General features: G+C 34.8%; 1 protein-coding gene across 1 annotated transcript; it reads right to left on the reverse strand.

Moving 5' to 3' along the window:
- Positions 1-8,701: 8,701 nt before the first annotated feature.
- On the reverse strand, positions 8,702-10,915 carry LOC116569378 (deuterosome assembly protein 1-like). Its single transcript, XM_032305571.1, is given in 3 exon segments — positions 8,702-9,355; positions 9,358-9,949; positions 9,951-10,915. Coding segments are annotated over 3 exon segments (1,602 nt in total). The 5' UTR covers positions 10,782-10,915; the 3' UTR covers positions 8,702-9,176.
- Positions 10,916-23,614: the final 12,699 nt, after the last annotated feature.

Below are 23,614 nucleotides of genomic sequence, written 5' to 3' on the forward strand. Positions count from 1 at the left end.
TTGCAGGCTTGGGTTTGAAATCTAGCATCTGTAACTTTTTTATAGATTCTTGTTTAGAAGGTGCTTCCTGTAAGTCCAGGCTTTGGGGAACTCCTTCCCTTTGATCACATCTGGCAGCTCTTCCAAGTTCAGCTGTGGCCCACATTCCCTGATACAATTCCTTCAACCATCCCACAGGAAGTCTGACCTCAGCAAAGACAGAGCAGCATTATATTCCTAACTTTCTTGGCATCAGGAAAAAGTTTTGGATGCTCGCTTCGTTATAGTGGGAACTGCTTACCACTGGAGTCACATTTCCTCTGACCTTGCCCATCCCCAAAGTCAAGGGCAACATTAGGGCTGATGGATGAGTCTCATTCTGGGTCAGGGCTGCAAACCTCTGGCTGAGGCCTCAGGTGACTGCTTCCTTCATGTGTGCCCCAGGGCAAACCTCAAGACTTAAAAATGCCTGATCAGCTGAGGACCTCTTAAGATTAAACTGTTTTAGGCTCATGTAAACTTATCTCTGCCAGCCAGGATCTACCCATGTGGGTCTCATTTTCTATGCCATGCTATCCTTTCTGGATTGTCTGCTACTTGTTGACTTTTTTTCCTTTGCTTAAAGAGTTACTCATCATGAACTTAAAAGTCAGGTTATGATCAAACCATTCAATGGAAGAGTTTGTTTCTAACACACTATGTATAAATTGGTTATTTTCTTTCTCTTCTTACTTTTGAAATCTGTTTCTTCTGTGTATTATTTAGAAGACATATTTTTTTTGTGTTAAGTGCAGCAGTCTCTGTGAATATTTGAGGATTATTTGAATTTTCTTTATTTGTAAAAGTCCCTTAAAAATAAAATTGACATCTATTGTGCTATTCCATAATACCTCCTGTATAACTGAACTTCATAGCACACTGGCAGAAGTTCCTTTAAGTATTAATATTTAAAACCAGTGGTCTTACATGTTGAATTTTTATTCCTTAAAGAATTTCAACCACAATGTTCCTAGTTTCTTTGTATAGCTCTCTTCTTAAAACACTCTGAATTCTATACAAATGTATGCCAGTAACAGCAAATAATATCAACTTAAGGCAACCTTTAACTATATCACTTTTGTTTTTCACAAAATAGAGTTAAATTTAAAACAGAATTAAAAAGTTGTAAATATGATTTAACTATATTATTTATAAAATAAATTTATAAATATAAATATATATTTCTTCAAACAATTAAATTAAATTGCTGGTTTTCAATTAAATCAGTGAAAACTATGTCATTAGGTAAAATATTTGGTCTGTTATACTTAAGTGTTTCTCTGGTAAAAGTTTCATCTTATTATTACAATGCTTCTTATCTATCACATGAGTACTGTATTTTATACAAAGTAACTCAGAGAGAAACAGAGGGATTGTACAAGACAATGTTCATAGGGAATAAGAGTTTTCATTTTTTCTAAAGCAAAAGTATGAGGCATTATCACAGAAGAAAAAGCATCCTACTCTTCCACAAACAAGAAAAACACCGTGTTTTTGTACCTTGGAAGCTCAGTATCTATTACTTTCAGAATTCAAGTAAAGTGCCTCTTGAATTGGTTTATCTGTTAAGTGGATGCTATCTTTAATGCCTGCCGTGTACCTTACAGCACTCACGAATGCTCTTTTGTCCTTCCTTTGGAAGATCTTTCAAACAAAGAAAATTACATATATGTGGTACAATATATATGGCCAAATATACCTACATTTTACTTCCACTTTATTTTCTACATTTTACTTCCAGATGCTTCTCTAAAGCATCTGGAAAACAAGAATTACTATTATTATTTACTTTTTAAAATTTATTTTTAATTTAATTTTATTTTTTTCAGTGTTCCAAGATTCATTGTTTATGCACCACACCCAGTGCTCCATGCAATACATGTCCTCCTTAATATCCATCACAATTTCAAAGAAATAAAGGTCTTCTTATAGTAAAAGAAAAAGAAAAAAAAAAGCAATGTGAAATTCATTACACCATTGGAATCTAAAACTACGTTAAGATCTATAGAATTTTCAAAATATATTTATAATTTACCAAATGGTCATGGCAGGGAGTTAGTTTAAGAGTATTTTGCAGATGATATAGGCAAAGGTATCACCTAATGCTAGACTTTAAAGACAACCATTTTCTTGATGTTTAAATCCCCTTGAACATTGTCAGTGGCTGTCGGATCTCTGAATATATCTAGTGATTAGGAAATTAGTCTCATAAAATTACCTATTTCATTTTTATTAGAAAGTTCCATAAATTATAAAGTTCTCCATATTAGGTTGAAATTTACTGTCATTAGCTTTGAACTCTTAAATCTGTCTTACCTGTGCAGAGCACGTGGAATTACTCTTTTTCATAATCTCTTTCACATCTTTGCAACTCTAATCTTAACCCATTATGTCATTCTTTTTTTGATTTTTACAGAGGCTCCTGAGAAGTGTCCCAGAAATTTTTTTGGAGATGGGGGTGGCAGGGAGAGGCTAAACTAGGAAATGGGAGTGAGTGGAAAGACTGTGTCCTTTTCCACACCCTTAACTCTGCTTCATTTAGATCTTTTGCATTTAACTCTTTTTTTTTTAATTGGGCTTCCTCCCATATGAGATTTCAATTTCATTACAAATATTTAAAAGTCAGTATTTCACATGACAATCCTAAATATTTTCGAGTTATATAGACATCGATTCTGAGATTTATTGGTAGTGATTTTCCTTACATTGTGAGAATGGCTCCTCAAAACAGCGAAATCACTATGAATATCAGACCTTATGTATCTCAGAACTGAAACAGAATCTTAACACTAACTGGTGGGGACTTCAGCTTTCGATGGAAATATTCCCTTCCAAATATTGTTAGTCACTCAGAAATCTTCTAGTACCCCACCCCCCGCCAACACACACCCAAGCTGTCTTAAATATATAAAGTACAATTGTCTTCTTCGGCAATTCTGAATCTCTATGGACAACTCATGTTTTTCCATCATGCAAAATTTGAAGGCTCTATAGGACTGACCATCAAAAAAATGCCTTCACTTCTTGTTACTGTCAGAGCAACAGTTCTGTTGCTGCTAAGACAAGGTTGTCAGCACTCAAGATATTGATGCATCGGTTGAGGACAATGAAGACCATGAACCCACAGTTAATTCCTCGCTATCCCTGTCATCAGGAATGGCATTGCCATCCAGCCTGGCATTGCCTTTTTGCAGACAACTCTGCTGGTGTGGCAATTTCATGATTAATATTTCCATTGCTAATGCTGCTTCCACCATCAGCACTGTAGCAGTTTGTTGTCAATGACACTGAAAACAGATTCTGGGTTTTCTAAAAATATAAAATTTTCAAATCCTATTATTTTGACCAAAAGAACCCATTGTGTTTTGGTCATCTGGGAATGTAACACACTTCTCTAAATTTCAAGATTATCTTTTTTAAGAACATCTGCTCTGTAAAGTTAAAGCCAGCAACACATTCCCATCTCTCTTGAAGCCAAGCTCAAATAGATACAAACTTCACAATCTGCATACAACCCATGGGATGTTGATTAGGAGAAAAGGGACATGAATGAGCCTTTATACAAAAACCACTTCCGTGAGCACTGTGGACAAGTAGACACTGTGCAGGTGTAGCAATGGTCAGGCTCGTAGTAAAAAGGCTGCACTAGTGGCTGTCATTTTTGGGCTTAACAGTAGCCAAAGTAGGAGCTTATAAGGGTAGAGAACTGCTATGTTTTGGTGATTATTCTTGGTTCTGTGGATGTCTAGACTGATTTTCTGGCATGAAGGAAATTTGATGGACTATTTTTATATTTTAATGAATTTATATTTTACCTAAAATAGCTACACTGAGGTTTGTGGTCTTTTATGTCCTGACAGACACAGTCAGTATACTAAACATTTGAGTAGACTATGTATATTTGAATTAAGAGCAAAACTATATAAAAAACAAATTATTTATATTCTTAAGGCAAAATTCAAGCTAAGAGCAAAGTGCTCTGAGAATTTAAAAAACTATGTCATTATAAAATAATTTCATTAATATTATTAATAATAATAACCACATTTTAGGGCAAACTTACTTTCTTCTAGGTTACAAATAGTCTGTTTATATTTAGAAGAAAATATATTTAGAATACTGACACTTATTCCTCATTTATTAGTTTCTTTATATTAAAAAATGATGAGAATAATATAATTGGAAATAGCTAATGAAGTAAAGGTTAGAAGCATTTTTTTAATATTATTTATCTCTAATTGTCAGAGAGTATTATTCCTTAATACACAGAATAAATTACCAAAAATGATTAATACACCCAATACAAAAAAATCTAATTTTTCAAATTCATCTATTACATACTGAATATGATATTTCTTCCTTTTTTCTTAACCCTTTCATGAGTGTTATATCTATTTTAATATGCTTCATATGATTTTAGTGGGAGAGGAAACTACTATAACAGTAAAAATGTTATTTTGCATTTGTTGAAAATCTCTAAAAAGAACTAACTTGGGCCATTTTTATCAGTCATCAAAAACAGAATGAATAATTACTGACATAGCACATGTTCTTCAAGAGCTGGGTTACTTATCATAATGGATGTCAGACTGATACTTAATGTTTTGTGTTGAAGGAGGAAAATAGTGAAAAGTCTAATTAAGACATCTGTTCAGAATATATATATTTTTCACATTCTAGAAAGCTTTGCTCCTATTTAGTCTAAGTACATTTTAGAAACAGGAAAAAAGTAAACTATAATCCAACTTTTTCATAATGTAGATGATGTTAATGAGGAAAATGATGTAATTTGACTATAAATTCTATTCATAAAGAAATAATCCATATCATGGTAACTGAACTACCAAAGTGATTTTTATAAAGCAAGAACCTACAGTATGACATAACATTTATGCACACATGTATTTATGTGTGTGTGTGTGTGTATACACAGAGATGGAGAAATGGGGGGGGGAGGAGATATATATATCCTCAACTGCACATTCAAACTCCAGAGAGATACACATCAAAATTTTACTTTAAAATACACTTTTCAGCAAAGCCTGAGTTGAACAATCAATAGGCTGTTTATAGCCTTTTTTGGGGGAAAAATCCCATTAATTGTAATTGTTCAGACATTTTGCAGCAGAAATACTAAGTTTGATTACAGGTTATTGCCACAGATCTCTCTGGTGGTGTTAACTCTTATATAGTATATGGTCTACATGTCCTGCTTAAAAATTGAAATAAAAATATGTATTCCGAAGCACATTTAGATGAGGATTGTCAACCTATATTGTTAAACCTTTGACCCCTCAGACCAAAGGGCTTATCTCCCCTTAGTCAGATGTTTATATGGCAAATTCTTGAAAATCCATCTTGAATACTTTGGAAAAATTAAAGAAAATTTGTTGGTATACTTAACTGAAAAGTTTAAAAGGATCATGGGCTTCACTGAAGTCTGGTGACAGTGTCATCAAAGCTCCAAACTCCCCCTGGGTTTTTTGAGTTCTGCACCTTTCCAGTGCTGGCTCTAAAAAATATTTATAGTAGTAATGGGGTGTGTCTACACAGAGTAGCAGTGCTTTTTCCTCCCACGTATCAAGCCAACATTGTGACTTACAATCTGGGTTGAGGAATTTAGGTCATAAACTTGGACTGGGAGTCGGATACACTATTTGTTAAGCCTCTGTCACATGCTCTACTTTAGCAAGAAGATGGAGCCAGCTTTCTATTTTTTTTCTTCTTTTTAAAAAATTTTATTTATTTATTTGAGAGAGAGAGAACACAAGCAGGTAGAGGGCAGTGGGAGAGGGAGAAGCAGAGAACCCAAGGCAGGGTTTGGACTCCTGGTTCATGACCTGAGCTGAAGGCAGACGGTTAATACACTGAGCCACCCAGGCGCCCCTGGGTCAACTTTCTAAAACCACCAGATTTTGCAAGTTAAAACCACATACTGTTGGAAAGAGAGTAGAGAGAAATTAGTTCTGGGGAATTGCTCAAATTATTCACAATATAATCCACATTTTAGAATGGTAGAGATTGAGATTCATACAGGCTAAAAGAGCAAGAGACAGATCTTAAGTTGGATCCATAAGACACTGAAAACCCCCCTCAGCTTTGCAAGACTGTACTCATTTTATGTTTACTGACTTATTGATCTTTGATTTTCTTTAGTTGAAATCTCTCTCACAAGGGTTTCCCCTGTGGGTAAAACCTCCATTTCCAGCTATATTTCTGAAATATAGTCAAAAAATATTCATTGACTTCAAATAAGAATTTAATACTGTCATTGTTGGAGGTAACACAGTTCTCTATGCAACAAATTTGTAAGGAGTAATTGAGATCATCTAGTTTAGTTCTTTTTTTATAGTTTTATTTGGTTTTAATGCACTTTTTAATTAGAAAAGAATTCAAGGAAACCAAATGCAAAGTAGACTGGATCTAGGATTTAGGATCCAGCACACTACACTTTCTGGAGTGCAACTACATTTTCCCTCCCTAGCTCAGAAAAAATTTCACTTGAGATTTGGAAAGAAAATTTGCTGCCGTGGTACACCTAGTGCTTCATGTCAAGTTTATTGAAAGTGGTGACGAGTTGAAACAGCTAAGAGTGAGAGTCCTAGTGAAGCCTACGTGGTAATCTTGCTATACATTTTTCTACCAACTTGAGAAAGTACTCTCAATACAGCAGACTTTTGTTTTCTCACGTGAATGATGGAGGGACTCAAACAAGGTGAGTTTATTTTCGTTTAAGTAGCTGTTATCCAGGTTGTATTCATCACGTGTCATAGGCAAGGCATTATCCTTTGGTTGCATCTCTATATTCTCTTCATTCTTCACACTTACTGTCTTCTTTTTCTGCCAATCTCTCTCTTAATGACAATACAACTCATATAAGGTATAAGTACCAAGAATGCTGGGGTGCCTGGGTAGCTTAATTGGTTGGGCATCTGTCTTTCGCTCAGGTTATGATCCCAGGGACCTGGGATGGAGCCCCACATGGGACTCCCTGCTCAGAGGGGAGTCTGCTTCTCCCTCTCCCTCTGCCCCTCCCCTCTGCTCAGGCTCTCTCTCTCTCTCTCTCTCTCTCTCAAATAATTCAATAAAATCTTAAAAAAAAAAAAGGTAGCAGGAGTGCAGAAAATCCTTATTCTCTTTTTCCATGCTTGATAATATTGCAAGACATTTATATGTATTTCATCCATAGGGGAAAAAGAACAAAATTTATAGAACTAGGTCCTATTATAAAACCCATTTTGCTCATAATGAAACTGATCAAAAAGAGGTTAAATGACTGGCATAATGTCTCACAGCAAGGAATTTAGGAACCCGGATTCAATATGAGCACAATGGCATTCTTATTCTATTGTCTTTAGCATTACTACTACCTCACTATCTTCCACATAGCAAATATTTTCAGAAGAAATAAATAGTCATTAAATGTGTATTTTTCAGTAATGTCCACTTGCCACTGCAATATCAAATATGTGTTTAAACATTATCACACCCAAGTCCAGGATATATGGCTACTTCTCTACATTCAAACATCTCCTTAGCGGCCTCAGATTCCTATAGAAAGATATGGGAGTATGTATAAATAAAAAAATAGTTTAAAAGTGTTTAGAAATTATTTAGCATGAGGGAAATGAAAATAATCAAATGAAAAAGAACTATTCATTTAACAAAATTGGAAAAATATGGCAATAAAGGCATCACATATTTAGGTGTGATATGTGGAATGATTCACCATGTTTATTGATAATTAATAATATTCCTCTCACAAAATGTCTCAAATATGTAAAAAACACTTCCCAGTATAATTAAATTGGGTTAAGTAAGCTGTGATCTCTATAAGGATAACAGGCTTGCCATGAATCCTAGTTTCTGAAAACAAGTAGATAGTACTTTCCTACATGACAGTGCCCCAGAAAGTATGAAATAGTACTGCAATCAGACAACTGGCAAACCATACCCATTTAATTCTTTTTAGCTCTCCATATTATACCAATAATTCACTTAGTTATTTTCACTATAATATCTTAAGACAAAGTGATAGATCATCTGTCAGCAATTGGAAGAGCTTTATGGATGAAGAAACTTATTGCAAGAAATGGATTTGCTGATATTCATTTGCTGGGGACTCTAAAATTTCAGAGTTCAAATAGTTGAGCATGACAGCTTCCAGTCATGGAAATTAATATGCTTCCATTCTTCACCTGAAACATTCAATGTATAAGATCCACATCCTTTAAGTTCATAATTATCTAATAAATACAATTCAATCAAGTAACATTTGTTGATGATCAACATTTAAGATCTGGGTATGCAGGGGAGACTACTATGGGTTTCTTTATTTTATTTTATTTTATTTTTTTGTAACTTGAATTTTATTGTCCACTACCATGCTATTACTGTTGTATACAGATTTGGCATTTATGTTTTCAGTCCACAGAATTTCGTATTCCTTTATTATATTAACAACAGAGGTATTACAGAGAAGAATGTCACAACAGTAATGTTTTATATCTTCTTGATCTTGTTCATCTCCATGAAGTAGTTAACATTAACAGGAAAGCTTTAATCTCTGGCTGGCACATATATGTTAATTGTGTAAACAGCTTGTTCCATGTCTCATTGTGTTAAAACAGAGACATTACAAGGATGAACACAAAACCAGTAAAGCTGTACTGTTTTTTTTTTTTCCTAAAAGAAATTTTAGGATGTTGACATAGCTCAAAATAATGTCTTTTCGTTCTTAAAAATCCTCGAGTTTCCAGACCTAGAACAAGTGAGCTCTGCTCGATGCATTGGTATTTGGAAGGCGGCATTCCCTTTCCCTCATTTTGTGTTACAGACGAAATGCATTTTCAGTATTCACGATTCAAGTGGGGGAAAGCCCCATATTGAATTCCACAATATTCCTTAGACTGGGAAACAAATCTCTTTTGGAGTAGTCAACGTTTATTTTCTCATTACTCTGCAGCCAAACAATTTACTATGTAAATGTAGAAATACAAACAGCTTTATCGAACAAAATATTTTCTAGCTGCCTAACAGAAATGATTTCTTAAGAAAACAGAACAAAATTTCTCAGTTTCATTATTCAGCTTTGTAAATATTTTGCCAGAGCTTTTTTTTTCTTGGGGTGGGGGAAGCAAATAAAAGAGTTTAAAAGCTCATACGTGTCTATTTTGTTTTAGCTTGGTGTATTGATTAAGAGTAAATTCTGTATGTCTTTGCAGTTCATCAATATGCGTATTTAGAAGTTTCTCAAATTCTTTTGCTCCTTTCTCTTCCTCCAGAAGGAAATGCTGTGCAGCCAGAGAGGCTGGGAAGACTATATCTGGGGGAGACTATCTTCATGTTTTTCCATTTTTACTTGGTTTTGATAGGTGTACTGTCCCATTTCCTCATAGGTATTTTGGTTAGCCCATGCTGATTTGCCATTGACACGAAGTTTTGCAAGATCATTTCGGAGCCTTTCATTCTCGTGTTCCAGTTTGTTAATAGATGTATGCCTTGAATGTTCCCTGTTAGTGAAGTCCATAGTCATGTACCGTCCAGGATCTAAATCTCCCATCATTCCTTTCAGGTGTGTGTTTTCCGTTCGGACAGCTTTATATCTCATATCTGAGACCTGTTGTTTTGCTAACATTTTTTCTTTGATTTCTAACTCCATTTTTAACTGTCTTTCCAGAAGGGCAGCTTTCTTCATGATAGTTGCTATAGTGATCTCTTTCTGATGAAGCTCCTCGGTTAGGTCAGAGATTTCATTCCTCATTCTTTCCTGCTCAGAGCCGTGGTCCTTTTCCTCCTGACAGAGTTGCCTTCTTATCTTGTTCAATTCTTTTTCATGATTTGGTTGATCTAGGTTCACTGAAAACAGCTCTTTCCTCTTCCTTTCTGATTCTTTAGTAGAAGGTGAATAAGATGATTCAAGTCTTTTTTTTACTTTCTTGAATATTTTGGCACTCTCCTATTTTTAATAATTCTCTGTGCAGCTGCAATCGTTCCATTTCTATGATTCTCAAGAGATTATCACGTGACTGTAACTCACTTTTCACCTCTGAGAGTCCTGCTTCCATGGCCTGGCACTGTCTTTGGTACATCTTCAGTTCTTGTAAGAGCTTCTGATTTTCATCTTGTAACTTATTCCTGCTTAATGCTATTTCACTCACAGCTGACTTGAGTTCTTCAATAATGAACTCATCTCTTTCACTGGCTTCGCAACTATGATCCGGGTCGCACATCAACCGAGGATCTTCTGAGCTGCTGTCTTCTGAGCACTGCTTTTTACCGCTGAGTTGAGTTTGGTAACTTTGTGCCTGTTTCTCTAATTTCTGGTTCAAGTTGCTCAGTTCAAAGGGTGTTTCTACTTTGAGGTGCGGTAACTCCTTTCGCTGAACTTTACTTTGTTTCATCTGGTGTAGTCTCAGTTTCTCAAAGCTATTCGTCAGTTTGGAAAATTGAGCTTTTAGGGTTTGCAGTTGTCCTTCATAATTTTGCGTCATTGCTAAGTTACATTTTTCCAGACTGTCCAGCTTCTGCCTAAGTAAGCCCACCTCTTGGCCTTTCTGATCCAAGCATGTTTGTGCATTTGCCAACTCTTGATCCCGAAGATCTAATCGTGTCTCCGAAGCCCGCATTTTCCTTTCCCAATCCAATTTTTTGTTGCTTACCATGATGTCAATTTGCTCCATTAATTCCTGAAGTTCGGCCTCACAAGGAGAAGCTCCCATCGCATTATGGGTTTGGTTCTCCATGTCAAGAAACTGTTGCATCTGGTTTGTGTCTTGATTTTTAATCTGCGCCGCGCCGCGCTCTCCCGAGAGGTCTGAGGCCCGGGGAGCAGGAACACCGGGGTCAACCCCAGCCCGGCCCACCCCTAGGGGCCCCGCCGCCTGCCGCCGCGCTCCCGCCACCCCGGGTTTCTTTATACTGCAATGAAAGAGGGATGAGGGAAGTACAAAATGACCCTAGAGAAACCTAATCACGTGGGTACAGAGAGTAATGGGAGTAAGAGACAGAGAGAATTATTTTTTTTTAAATTAAAAGTAATGAGTCAGCATAATACTCTCTAGTTCCATCCATGTCCTTGAAAATGGTAAGGTTTATTTATTTTTTTTGATGGATGAGTAATATTTCTAAATGGAGGATAGGGTAACTGGGTGATGGGCATTAAGGAGGGCACAAGATACAATGAGTACTGGGCGATACATGCAAGTGATGAACCACTTAATTATAATAATATAATATATGTTAAGTAATTAAATTAAAATAAAATAAAACAAAAGTTGTAAAAAATAATGAGTCAGGGTCCCTGGGTGGCTCAGTTAAGCATCTGCCTTTGGCTCAGGTCGCAATTCCGAAGTCCTGGATCAAGCCCCACATCAGGCTCCCTGCTTGGTTGGGAGTCTGCTTCTCCCTCCCCCCAAGTTGTGCTCTCTCTGTCAAATAAATAAATAATTAAATAAATAAACAAATATTTTAAAAAGGTAATGAGTCCACTTACTCTGACTAAAGCCATGATTTATTGTTTTCAATCAAAATTTATACCCTGGCAATATACTGTGTAAAAAAGTATTTCTTACTTCAAGAATATCAAGCGGCAAATTTTTAGCGCCTTCTTTTTTTAAATCTGCCAAATAGATTCTACTTGTGGCGATAATGTAGCCCTCATTTCATTGGATGGATATATGCACTAAAAAAGTAACTTTGGTTTCAGTGCTGTTAAAACAATCACTATACTTGCTGGAATATTGCACATATGATGAATTATTTCTTTAGAGTAATAACTTAAAAGTAAGATGGTTGGGGTCCCTGGGTGGCTCAGTTGATTAAGTGTCTGACTTTATCTTGGGTTGTGATCTCAGGGTCCTGGAATCGAACCCTGTATTGGGTTCCCTGCTCAGTGAGGAGTCTGTTTGTCCCCCTCTCTCTGCCTCTACCCTCCCACCTGCTCTCTCTCTCAAATAAATAAATAAATAAATAAATAAATAAATAAATAAATAAAATATTCAAAAAATAAAACTAAGATGGCATTCTTCAGGTGTCAGGGTCTGATCTGGAGACCTATTAGTGTCTTAGAGTTTCTAAGTGACACCATTCCACTGATACTCTATATTTGGGTGGGGGATCAGTGGATATGTGTAGGAGTGGGAGGGAGGGGTTAAAAGCATTAGACTTCACTGAATCCAAGGAAGAGCTTATGCAGATCTTTATTATTCTTGAATATTTTATCAGGATCTTATTGGCCTTTCCATTTTATTAATAGCATCCATGGTTTCACCTCAAAAAGTTAGTCAAAATCTTAGAAAACAAAAACTCAAAACAATTTATAGTAATATGGTGCCTTCTATTTTTAAAGGATATTTCATGTATATTATTGCATATGACCTTTATTAAAGGATACTTCATGTATATTATTTCATATGATTTTATAACTATTCTGTGAGATATGCAGAACAGGTATTACTCAGTGTCAGGTAAGAATATAGAGCAAAGAATGTGCTTAAAGGTATTTCATATAGAGACTTATATTTTTAAATTCTTGAGTCAAAGATTTACTAATATTTACATTTGTAAATATTTGTGGTACACAGTGGGTATGAGGTGAGGATGAAGAGGGCTAAATATGGGAAGTCCCTAAAAGATTTAGTAAAAATCAGTTAGCTCAAGTAATCATCAAATAAAAACTGTATGCCTCTATCAATGCATCTTTGTATCAATTTGCATTTGTACATATTTCAAATATCAAGTTCTCTGCATCAGTGGTTTCCTTATTTTCCCTTTTAATGGTGAACCAGGAGTTACAATTACAGAAGTAAATTTATTTCTGACTGAGAATATAAAATCAGCCATTTCTGTAGAATAAAACAGGAAAATCCTGTCTAAAAGGAAAGAGTCAGCAGCAGCTCTTTCTGCACATGAGTCTTATCCCCATGCTTTAATAAAATCACCTTTGAACAAAAAATAAATAAATAGATAAATAAATTTATTTACTTATTAAATTAAAATGAAAGGAAAGAGTCACCAAGAATCACTTTATGGCTTGGAAGAAAGATAAATGATTTTAAAAATTTTTTAAAAAGTTCACATTATAATATGGGAAGAAAATGAACAATGTTGAATGCATTCTTAATTCATTATAACTGATTTTTTAATCCTTTATTCATGAGCTTAACCTTCCATAATGTCAATTGTGTGCACAAAGCACATTATTCATAATATGTGCAATTGGATGTTTATATTTTCTTGTGCCTGCACTATTCTTTTCTTTCCTTTCCTTTTTCTTTTTTTCTTCTTTCCTTTCCTTCCCTATTCTTCTTTTTTAACCAGTTGATTTATTGCCTCTACTTTAAAATGCTTTAGTTACTGTCATTTTTTTCCTGTATTACCAACATCTGTTTGAAATAGAAATCCTATAAATCTCTGATATGAACTAATTCCATTTTCATTTTCCTATAGTGCTTTATTGCACTTAAAGTTTGAAAATCAGGGGTGCCTGGGTAGCTCAGTCATTAAGCATCTGCCTCTGGCTCAGGTCGTGATACCAGAGTCCTGGGATTGAGATCTAATCAGGCTCCCTGATCAGCAGGAAGCATCCCACTACCCCGGCTTGTGTTCCCTCTCTCTCAGTCTCCCTCTCTGTTAAATAAATAAATAAAATCTTTAAACAAACAAACAAACAAACAAATAAATGAATGTGTGAAAATCAGAGTGGTATATAACTCCAAAATTCTAACCTCCCATGAAGTTAGGACCTTCACATATCAGCACAACTCTAACTCTCTTAGAGTTTTGAGGGAGAAGTGAATAATTTATAAGATAAATGAGAAAAAAAAAATCAAACTCAAGATTATCTTTATTAATCATGAAAAGTAATCAATAATTATTAAAACTTAAGAAACAAAAGTATATCATTGCTCACAATTTCTAATAAATTGTCTTAACATTAACCAGGGCAGCTGACTACTAACCATGTATAATAACAGTAATTGAATGGCCTGTGCCATAATTCTTTATTTCTATTTTTAAAGTCTTTTTTATACCAACCACTAACTGGTTAAGTTATCTCCCAGTAGCAGATCCTTAACATTAATTATTTCAGATACCATTTTCAAAAATCTCTACACAGAGAGAAACTTAAAAAAAATGAGGGAAAAAAAAGTAGCAGGGATTTTTTTCTTCCCTAATCTATTACTTGAATATGCCAGAAAAACCACTTTACTCACAAAAAAATCACTTGTTAAAATGGGTCAGTACAAGTAATGAAAAGAAACACCTAAGGCATAAAAGAGATTATCCAGAATTAGAATAAAACTAACACTGACTTCTTCTTATGAAATACAATATCTTAGAAGACAATAGAAATATTACTTTAAAGATCAGGGAAAAAAAAACACACATATATAGATATATATATATATCTATCCTAAAGTCAAATCTATGTGGTCATGAGAAAGAGCCAAAAAGATTTTTTTTTTTTTTAGTATGTAAGGAATAAGAACATTTACCTCTGAAGCATTCTGTCTTAGCAAATATCTCACAGACATGTTATCTAAATAAGTGAATTAAAACATGAAAGTGGAAGATATGAGATCAGGAAACTTTAATCTCATTAAAACAATAGTAAAGGGAGGTCCCAGGACAACTTTGTACCAGACCAAAAAATACCAGTCATTAAATTAGCCATCACAGTATGTAGAAATTAAGCAATGAGAAGAACATGGAGGGAGATTTCTGGGGGTAAAGAAGACTCATGAGAAAAGATGATATGATATATCATTTGAAAATAATCATATAATATAGACAAATTTTATAAGTTAAAAAAGAAAATCCAGTAAAAGCTTTAGGAAAAGAAAAATCTTGAACAAATAAGGAAATGCAATGCTCCCCTAGTTATCTTTTGCAACATTAAAAAAAAAATTAATCCTGAAATATAATGACTTATAGCAACAATCATTTTATTAAGTCTCACAATATTATAGATTAGGAATATGGGCATTGATTAGCTCAACGATTCTGCTATTTCATATGGCATAAACTGAGATTATGCAGTAGGACTCAGACAGCTGCTGAACAGGTATGGGGATTATAAGACTGATTCACTCTTTTATTTTTCCTTTAAGCTTTTATTTATTTATTTGATAGCGCACAAGTAATCAAAGCAGCAGGCAGAGGGAGAAGGAGAAGCAGACTCCCCAGTAAGCAGAGGGGTCCATGTGAGGTTGGAACCCAGGACCCTAGGATCATGACCTGAGCCAAAGGCATATGCCTAACTGAGACCCCCAGGTACTCCAAAACTGATTCACTCTTAAGTCTATTGCCTTAGAAGAAATGGACAAAAAAACAGGTCCCATTGTGACTGTGAATAAGTTTACACATACATCTTCAGCATTATGGCCTCAAGGAAGTCAGACTTGCCTCAGTGGTACTTGAGGAATCACAGATGGTCTTCTTCTTTTTTTTTTTTTTAATTATTTTTTGAGATTTTATTTATTTATTTATTTGACAGACAGAGGTCACAGGTAGTCAGAGAGGCAGGCAGAGAGAGAGAGGAGGAAGCAGGCTTCCCGCGGAGCAGAGAACCTGATGTGGGGCTCGATCCCAGGACCCTGGGATCATGACCTGAGCCGAAGGCAGAGGCTTAACCCACTGAGCCACCCAGGCACCCCCACAGATGGTCTTCTAAGACACAGAAATGGAAGCGGCAATCTCTTAAATTGAGGGCCTAAGAGTGATATAGCTTACTTCTGTCATGTTCTATTTGTCAGAACTGTCACAGAGCCCAGACAGGCTTAAACAAAAAAAAAGTCTTTAACCCCATTGTCAATGGAAAGAATGTGGGGAAAAAAAACAAAAAACAAAAAACAAACAAACAGAAATCCTGCATTGTGATCTTTATTCTATTGCTCATAGTACATTATTTAGTTTGGCTGTCCCTGATTTTTGTATAGGCATATCTGGTTAGACAATCTTTGTTAGCTTTGAAATTTTAGAATCAGCACAAACATAAAATAGAAAATACTTTATATGATTTTTAAGTAAAATGGAAATAGAGAAAAAGCACAAATGATAGAATTTAAGAAATGGGAAGAAAAGGAAAACAAAATCATAGGGAAAGAATGTTAATATCCTTGTTTTCTAAAGTAAAGCTGCTATGATCTGAAAGCCTATATTCCTCCCCATCCACCCCCAAATGCATATATGGAAACCTAACCTCCAAGATGATGGATGGTATTAGGTGAAACCATGGGATATTATTAGGTCACAAGGGAATAGTCCTCATGAATGGGGTCAGTATCCTTAGAAAAGAGGCTCCAGAGAACTCCCTAGCCCCTTCCATCTTGTGAGGACAGAGAAAGGAAATAGAAAGAAGATAGTAATCTGTGAAACATGAAGGGGGGTTCTCACCAGATTCCAAATCTATTAGTACTTTGATCTTAGACTTTCCAGCATACATAATTGTGAGAAATAAATTTCTGCTATGTATAAGCCACCCAGTTTATTGTATTTCGCTGTGGCAGACAAAATGGACTAAGACCTCATTCAGAATGGATCGAGAGACAAGGAGCTTCCAAGAATGGCAGAAACTCAAAGAATATGTGATCACCAAGCTGCCCTGCAAGAAATATTAAGGAAGTTTCTACAAAAGGAGAAAGATCCCAAGAGTGATAGAGAACAGAAATATATAGAGACAATCTATAGAAACATGAACTTCACAGGCAACATGATGACAATAAAATCATATCTTGCAGTAATCACTCTCAGAGTGAATGGCCTGAATGCTCCCATGAAATGACACAGGGCTGCATACTGGATAATAAGACAGGACCCATCCATATGCTCTCTACAAGAGACTCATTTTGAACCTCAAGATATCTCCAGACTGAAAGTGAGAGGACAATTTTTCATGCCAACAGACCTTAAAAGAAAGCTGGGTAGCAATTCTCATATCAGACAAATTAGATTTTAAGCTAAAGACTGTAGTAAGAGATACAGAAGGACACTATATCATGCTTAAAGGGCCTACCCAACAAGAGGATCTAACAACTGTAAATATCTGTGCCCTCCACATGGGAGCTGCCAACTCCATAAGCAAACTGTTAACCAAAATAAAGAGACATATTGATAATAATATGTTAATGGTAGGACACCTTAATACTCCACTCTCAGCAATAGATCATCCAAGCAGAAAATCAACAAAGAAATAAGAACTTTGAATGACACACTGGACCAGATGGACCTCATAGATAAATACAGAACATTCCACCCTAAAACAACGGAATACTCATTCTTCTCAAATGCATATGGAACTTTCTGCAGAATAGACCACATACTGCATCACAAATCAGGTCTCAACTGATACCAAAAGACTGAGATTATTCCCTGCATATTCTCAGACCACAGTGCTTTGAAACTGTAACTTAATCACAAGAAAAAAATGTGGAAGGAATTCAAACACTTGCAAGTTAAAGGTCACCCTGCTTAAAAATATTTGGGTCAACCAGGAAATCAAATAGGAACTTGAACATGGAAATCAAGGAAAGCAAAAACACATCAGTCCAAAACCTATGGGATACTGCAAAGGAGGTCATAAGGGGGAAATACAGTCATCCAAGCCTCACTCAAAAAAATAGAAAAATCCCAAATACACAAACTAACTTGACACCTTAAAGAAAAATATTTTTAAAAAATACATGGTTTATAGCTGATGTGATAAAACTATTATAAATATTTAAATATAGAAAACTGATAAGTAAATTTTTAAAAAAGGTACAACTTGGGATGCCTGGGTGGCTCAGTCAATGATGAAGGCAGATGAAAGCATCTGCCTTCAGCTCAGTTCATGATCCCAGGGTCCCGGGGTCAAGCCCTGCATTGGATGCCCTGCTCAGCAATGAGTCTGTTGTCCCTTCCCGGCTCATGCTCTCTCTCTCTCTCTTGCTTGTTCTCTCTCAAATAAGTGAGTAAGTGAGTAAATAGATAAATAAATAAACAAATAAAAACTTATAATTAACAAAATAAAAACAAATAAAAAGGTCTAACTATAAAGGTAGGTGTTACAGAGAATGTGTAGAATATAGGTAATCTAAGTCCTCACCTAACATAGCAAAATCAATAGATAAATTTGAAGTAGATAACTTGAGAAATAGTGCTATAACCATATTTTTTGAGATATAGATTCAGCTATCTCAAAAAAAAAAAGAAAAAAAAATTCACAAATTCAAGTGAGAGGGTGGTAAAGAGAAGTCTGGCAGAAAGTTGTTGCTTTTTTAATAAAGGCCTTTTGGTCCTACTCATTTGTAGACACCTTTAGTTAAACATGGTAATGAATAAGCTACTTTTTAAAAATAAATAAATACAGGTGACCAAAAGGGAGGTGTGGTCCAGCCCACATTTCCACCTCTCTAAGACCAAAAAAAAAAAAAAAAATGGTGCAACATCATATTGTTATTTGGATCTAGGAGCTCCCATAGGAAAGGCTACAAATTAAACAGTGGTGGTTGTTTTAATGACCAGAAGGAGAAAAGTGACCAAGTCACTAAGTCCAGAGGGGGGAAAAACAAAACAACAACAACACAACTTTATCTCAAATACAATGGAGAAAAAGTAACCTTTAAATAAAAGAAAGCACATTACTTATACCTGGATTTATTTTTATTGGAAAACAATAAAAAAAATAGGTTTACGTATATATAGATGAATAAAATTTAAAAATAATGTCAATTCACATTGACAAGGGAACCAAGAATACTTAGTGGGGAAAGGACAGTCTCTTCAATAAATTGGTGCTGGGATAATTATTTATATGTAAAAGAATGAAACTGAACCCATACCTTACACCTCTCACAAAAACTAATTCAAAATGGATTAAAAGCTTAACTATAAAACCCAAAATTATAAAGGTCTTAGAAGAAAACACAGGGATAAATTTACTTTACATGGGTCTTGGCAATGATTTTTTTAGGAGGGGCGGCTATGACACCTACAACAGAAGAAACACAACAAAGAAAACTATTGGTACTACATTAAACTAAAAATCTTCCACACATCAAAGAAAAATGAAAAGACAAGACATTTACAGAATGGGAAAAAATATTTGCATATATCTGGAAAGGAATTAATATTCAACATATATAAAGAACTCATACAACTGAGTAGTTAAATGAATGAATGAATGAACAAATTTAAAAATGGGCAAAGGACCTGAATAGATATTTCTCCAAAGAAGAAATACAAAAGGTACAAGAAAAGATGCTCAGTATCAATAGTCATTAGGGAAATGCAAATTAAAACCACAATGAAATACCACCTTATACCAGTTATAATGGCCATCACCAGTAAGAAAAGATAACTAATGCTGGTATAGATGTGGAGAAAAAAGAACTTTTGTATATTGTTGGTGGGATTGTACTGGTAGAGCTACTATGGAAAACAGTATGGAGGATCATTAAAAACTTAAAAATATAAATATCATAAGATCCAGCAATTCTATTTCTGAGACTATATCTAAAGGAAACAAAACACTAACTTGAAAAAGCATCTGCACCCTTATATTTATAGTAGCATTTACAAGAGCCAAAACATAGAAACAACCTAAGTGTCCAATGATGGATAAGTGGGTAAGGAAATTGTCTATCTATCTATCTATCTATCATCTATCATCTACCTGTCTAATCTATCATCATCTATCTATAGTGGAATATTATTCAGCCATAAAAAATGAGGAAATTCTACCATTCACAACAATGTGGATGAAACTTGAAAGTATTGTATTAAGTGAAGTAAATCAGATGAAGACAAATACTGTATGGTACCATTTACAGATGGAATAAAAACAAAACTCATAAAAAAGAGATCAGACTTGTGATTACCAGAGGCAGAGGGTAGGGGGAAGGGCAACTGAGGTTGAAGAAAGGAGGTCAAAAGTACAAACTTCCACTGATAAAATATATATTCAGGAGTAGTGTGCAACATCATAGTTATAGCTATGGGAAATGTATTAAGAAAATAAATTCTATGAGTTCTCATCACAAAGATAATTTTTTTTCCTTTTTTCTTCCTTTTCGTTACATCTATATGAGAAGATGGATATTAGATGAACCTATTGTGATAATCATTTCAGAACATATGTATGTCAAACCATTATGCTGTATGCCTTAAACCTATATAGCAGTATATGTCAACTATTTTGTCAATATAACTGGAAAAAAATTAGTTCAGTAAAAGTAAAAAATAGTAAAAATACCAAATTCAATTAAATAATGGGCAAAGGACCTACATAAATATTTTTCCAGAGACATACAAACATTAATCATCAGGAATATGAAAATCAAAACCAAAATGGAGTTATCACCTCACATCACACCTCACATCATACCTCACAGCTATCATCCTGTTAGGATGGCTATTATCAAAAAAACAGAAGACAACAAGTGTCAACAAGATTGTAGAGCAAAGGGAACACTTGTACACTAGTTGTGGGAATATAAATTGGCACAGCTTCTATGGAAAACAGTATGGACATTCCTCAAAAAATTAAAAATACAACTACCATATGATCCAGCAACTCTACTCTATTTCTTTGTATATATCCAAAGGAAATTCAATCATTATCTTAAAGAGCTATCTTCACTCTGTTCACTGCAACATTATTAATAACAGCTAAGGCACGAACCAATGTAAGTGTTTATGGGTAAACAGATAAAGAAAATGTGATATTGGAATATTATTCAGCCATAAGAAAGAAGGAAATCCTGTCATTTACAACAACATGGATAGATTTGTGGCCGTTATACTAGTGAAATAAACCAGAAGAAGACAAATAATGTATTGTCTCATTTATATGTAGAATCTAAAAGAGCTGAACTCATAGAAACAGTGAAATGGTGGTTACCAAGGGTTGAGGGGAATGAAGAGATGTTGGTCAAAGGGTACAAACTTCTAGTTATAAAATAAACATTTTCTGGGAAACTAATGTGTAGCATAGTGACTATAGGTGACAATACTGTATATTATACTTGCAAGTTGCTAAGAGAGTAGATCTTAAATATTCTCACCCCACACACACAAATAAGTAATTAATTGAAGTGGAAGATGTACCAACCAAACTTACTATGGTAATGATTTTGCAATACATCAAACTGTGTACCTTAAACATATACAATGCAATATGTCAATTATTATCTCACTAAAGTTAGGAAAAAAATTGGGAGACTGGAGGATCTGGGTAGATGGTAGCAGCATTATCATTAAAAAAAAAAATCAAAGCCTAGTAATTTGTAAGTGAACTTAAATACATAAAATTATAATGGGGTTCCAATATTTATTATCAAAAATTTCATACCAGGTATTAATAAAAGCCTTCAGCCAGGGAATGTACGGGAAAATAAACTTTGTTTATTCGTTGTCCCATTTTTTTTTCTAATCTGTCCCTTCCCTGATTTTGATGCATCCAATTAAGTGTCTTATCAAGTGGTCACATCGATGTAGGAAGGCTGTCATTTTAATGCAGAAAATACTTAGTCTCTAGAGTTGGAATTGATTCAAGTACCGATTTTAAGAACTGTTTTCATCAAGTTCATTTCATAGCTCTAGTTATTTCTGTTCCTATTTGTTATGCACAGATCTTTGCAAATTCTAAAACTCCAGGAGGTAGAACTCTCCTCCAGTTCTGCTAGCTACAGCTGCTCGTAAATACCAAGGAACGTAGGACTCTAAATGCCTGCTGTTGTGGGAGGGCTTATATAAGATTTCCTGGCTCTTGATAGAAAGAGAACAGTCTTCCAATTTGAGAAGGAGAGAATTATTCTCCTTCTCTTCACTTATCCGGCCACAATTTATTTCGAAGTCATTTGTGCTATAATCTTTGTGTTTGAAGTTGTGAGAGTTATCATTTTATTTTCTCTCAATTTTTACAGTTTAAATGTTAAATGCATATTTGCAACCTATTATCCTAACATCAACTTTTAAAGATTCAGGAATATCTAAAGGTTGTAGTCATTTTCAAATAAGAAAATGACACTCCTAGAAGCTTTTTAAATAAATCATGCACAAAGAAACACAAAAAGCACATTCAATAGTTCACATTGTCTATTGTCTATTTTATCTTATCTCTGCCTTTGGTTTATAAGGCCTGATTTATTGTTTTTATAATGATTGTTACTTATGCTAACAGCCATTACTTCAGTACAAACAGATACATGCAGAGAATTTACTCATTAGAAAATAAATATTTTTAAGCAGCTAATAGTAGTTTACTATACTAGGTGTAGATACTGTCATAATCTTGGAGAAACAGTTTGTGGAAGGAGAGACAGAGTTACATTAATGAGTTTTATGTTACAATGTGATAAATTATTATAGAAACACATTCCATTAACTGTAGATCCCAGAGGAGGAAATGCCTAACTACTAAACAGGTGTGGAGAAGAAGGCAAAATTGTGTTTTTGCATTACAGTACCTATGAATTGACCTCTAATATTGACATAGAAAATTCTCTATTTCCACAAGAGGAAAAAACACAAATGTAATAATGTAAGTCAAGTGATATTGCCTAGGTGAGTGTATAAAACTGGAAAATCAACTATGAAACCAATATCTATCAGCTGAGAAAAAAATCTGCAAAGCCATTTTCCCTGCAGCTATTTTATATAGAATAGTGATCTCACCATATCCCAGAAGGAGAGCAGCATCACTCTATTTTCCCAAACATTCCCAAACTAAAAGGGATTACCTAAATTTTAGTCCCCAACATCTATGGCAACAGCTTTGGTTGTTTTTCATTTACATTTTCAATCAAGTTGTGAGTATTAGGGTGTGCAGTATTATGGAAGATGTAACTGCTATGTTCTGGAAGGCCTGTTTACAAGACTGGTACTTGGCTAGCAGCTGGTAACTTAAATTGTAGGAGTTTCCTCAACATAAGTGGGCAAGAGTGCCTTGCTGTGCCTAAACTCTTTGAATAAACAATATGGTTTAGACTGAAGGCTTGTTTTCCTTTTAAGACTCTGGAATTTGTGCACTTGCCAGACAGGTGGTGGCTATATGATGAGCCCCCAATAAAAACTTTAGGTACTGAGCCTCTAATAAACTTTACATACATGTGCTCACAACACATCATTGGGTGATTAACTGTGTTCTGTAGACTCCACTGGGAGAAGAGCTTTGGAAGTTTTCCTCTATTCTCACCCAGAGTTTACCTGTGAGACTTTTCCTTTGCGGATTGTGCTTGGTACTCTTTCACTTTCATACATTGGGGTGAATATGACTATATACCTCCTAGTAAACATCTGACCTGGGGGTGATCTTTGGAACTCCCAGAAATAAGTGTATGTTAAATTGATAGAGTTATAGTTTGATAGTCTTTCTGAATTTTTGTCAATGTGAACTCATAATGTAGAAAATCTGTGTACAGTAGGAGAGGAAAAAAACTTCTTGCCTTAGAGAACATGAAGAACTTGAACTCAGTTTTCCAACATTAGTGATTTTTTTTTTTAGCAAAGCCAAGTATTTACATATTAATTCAATATATAAATTGCATATGTACACATTAATATCTGTTTGTGTGCCACCTTTGAGCTATTAACTCTAAGACAAACTACCATT

The sequence above is a fragment of the Mustela erminea genome, chromosome 11 (assembly GCF_009829155.1).
Source record: "Mustela erminea isolate mMusErm1 chromosome 11, mMusErm1.Pri, whole genome shotgun sequence".
In the NCBI taxonomy this organism is placed as follows: Eukaryota; Metazoa; Chordata; class Mammalia; order Carnivora; family Mustelidae; genus Mustela; species Mustela erminea.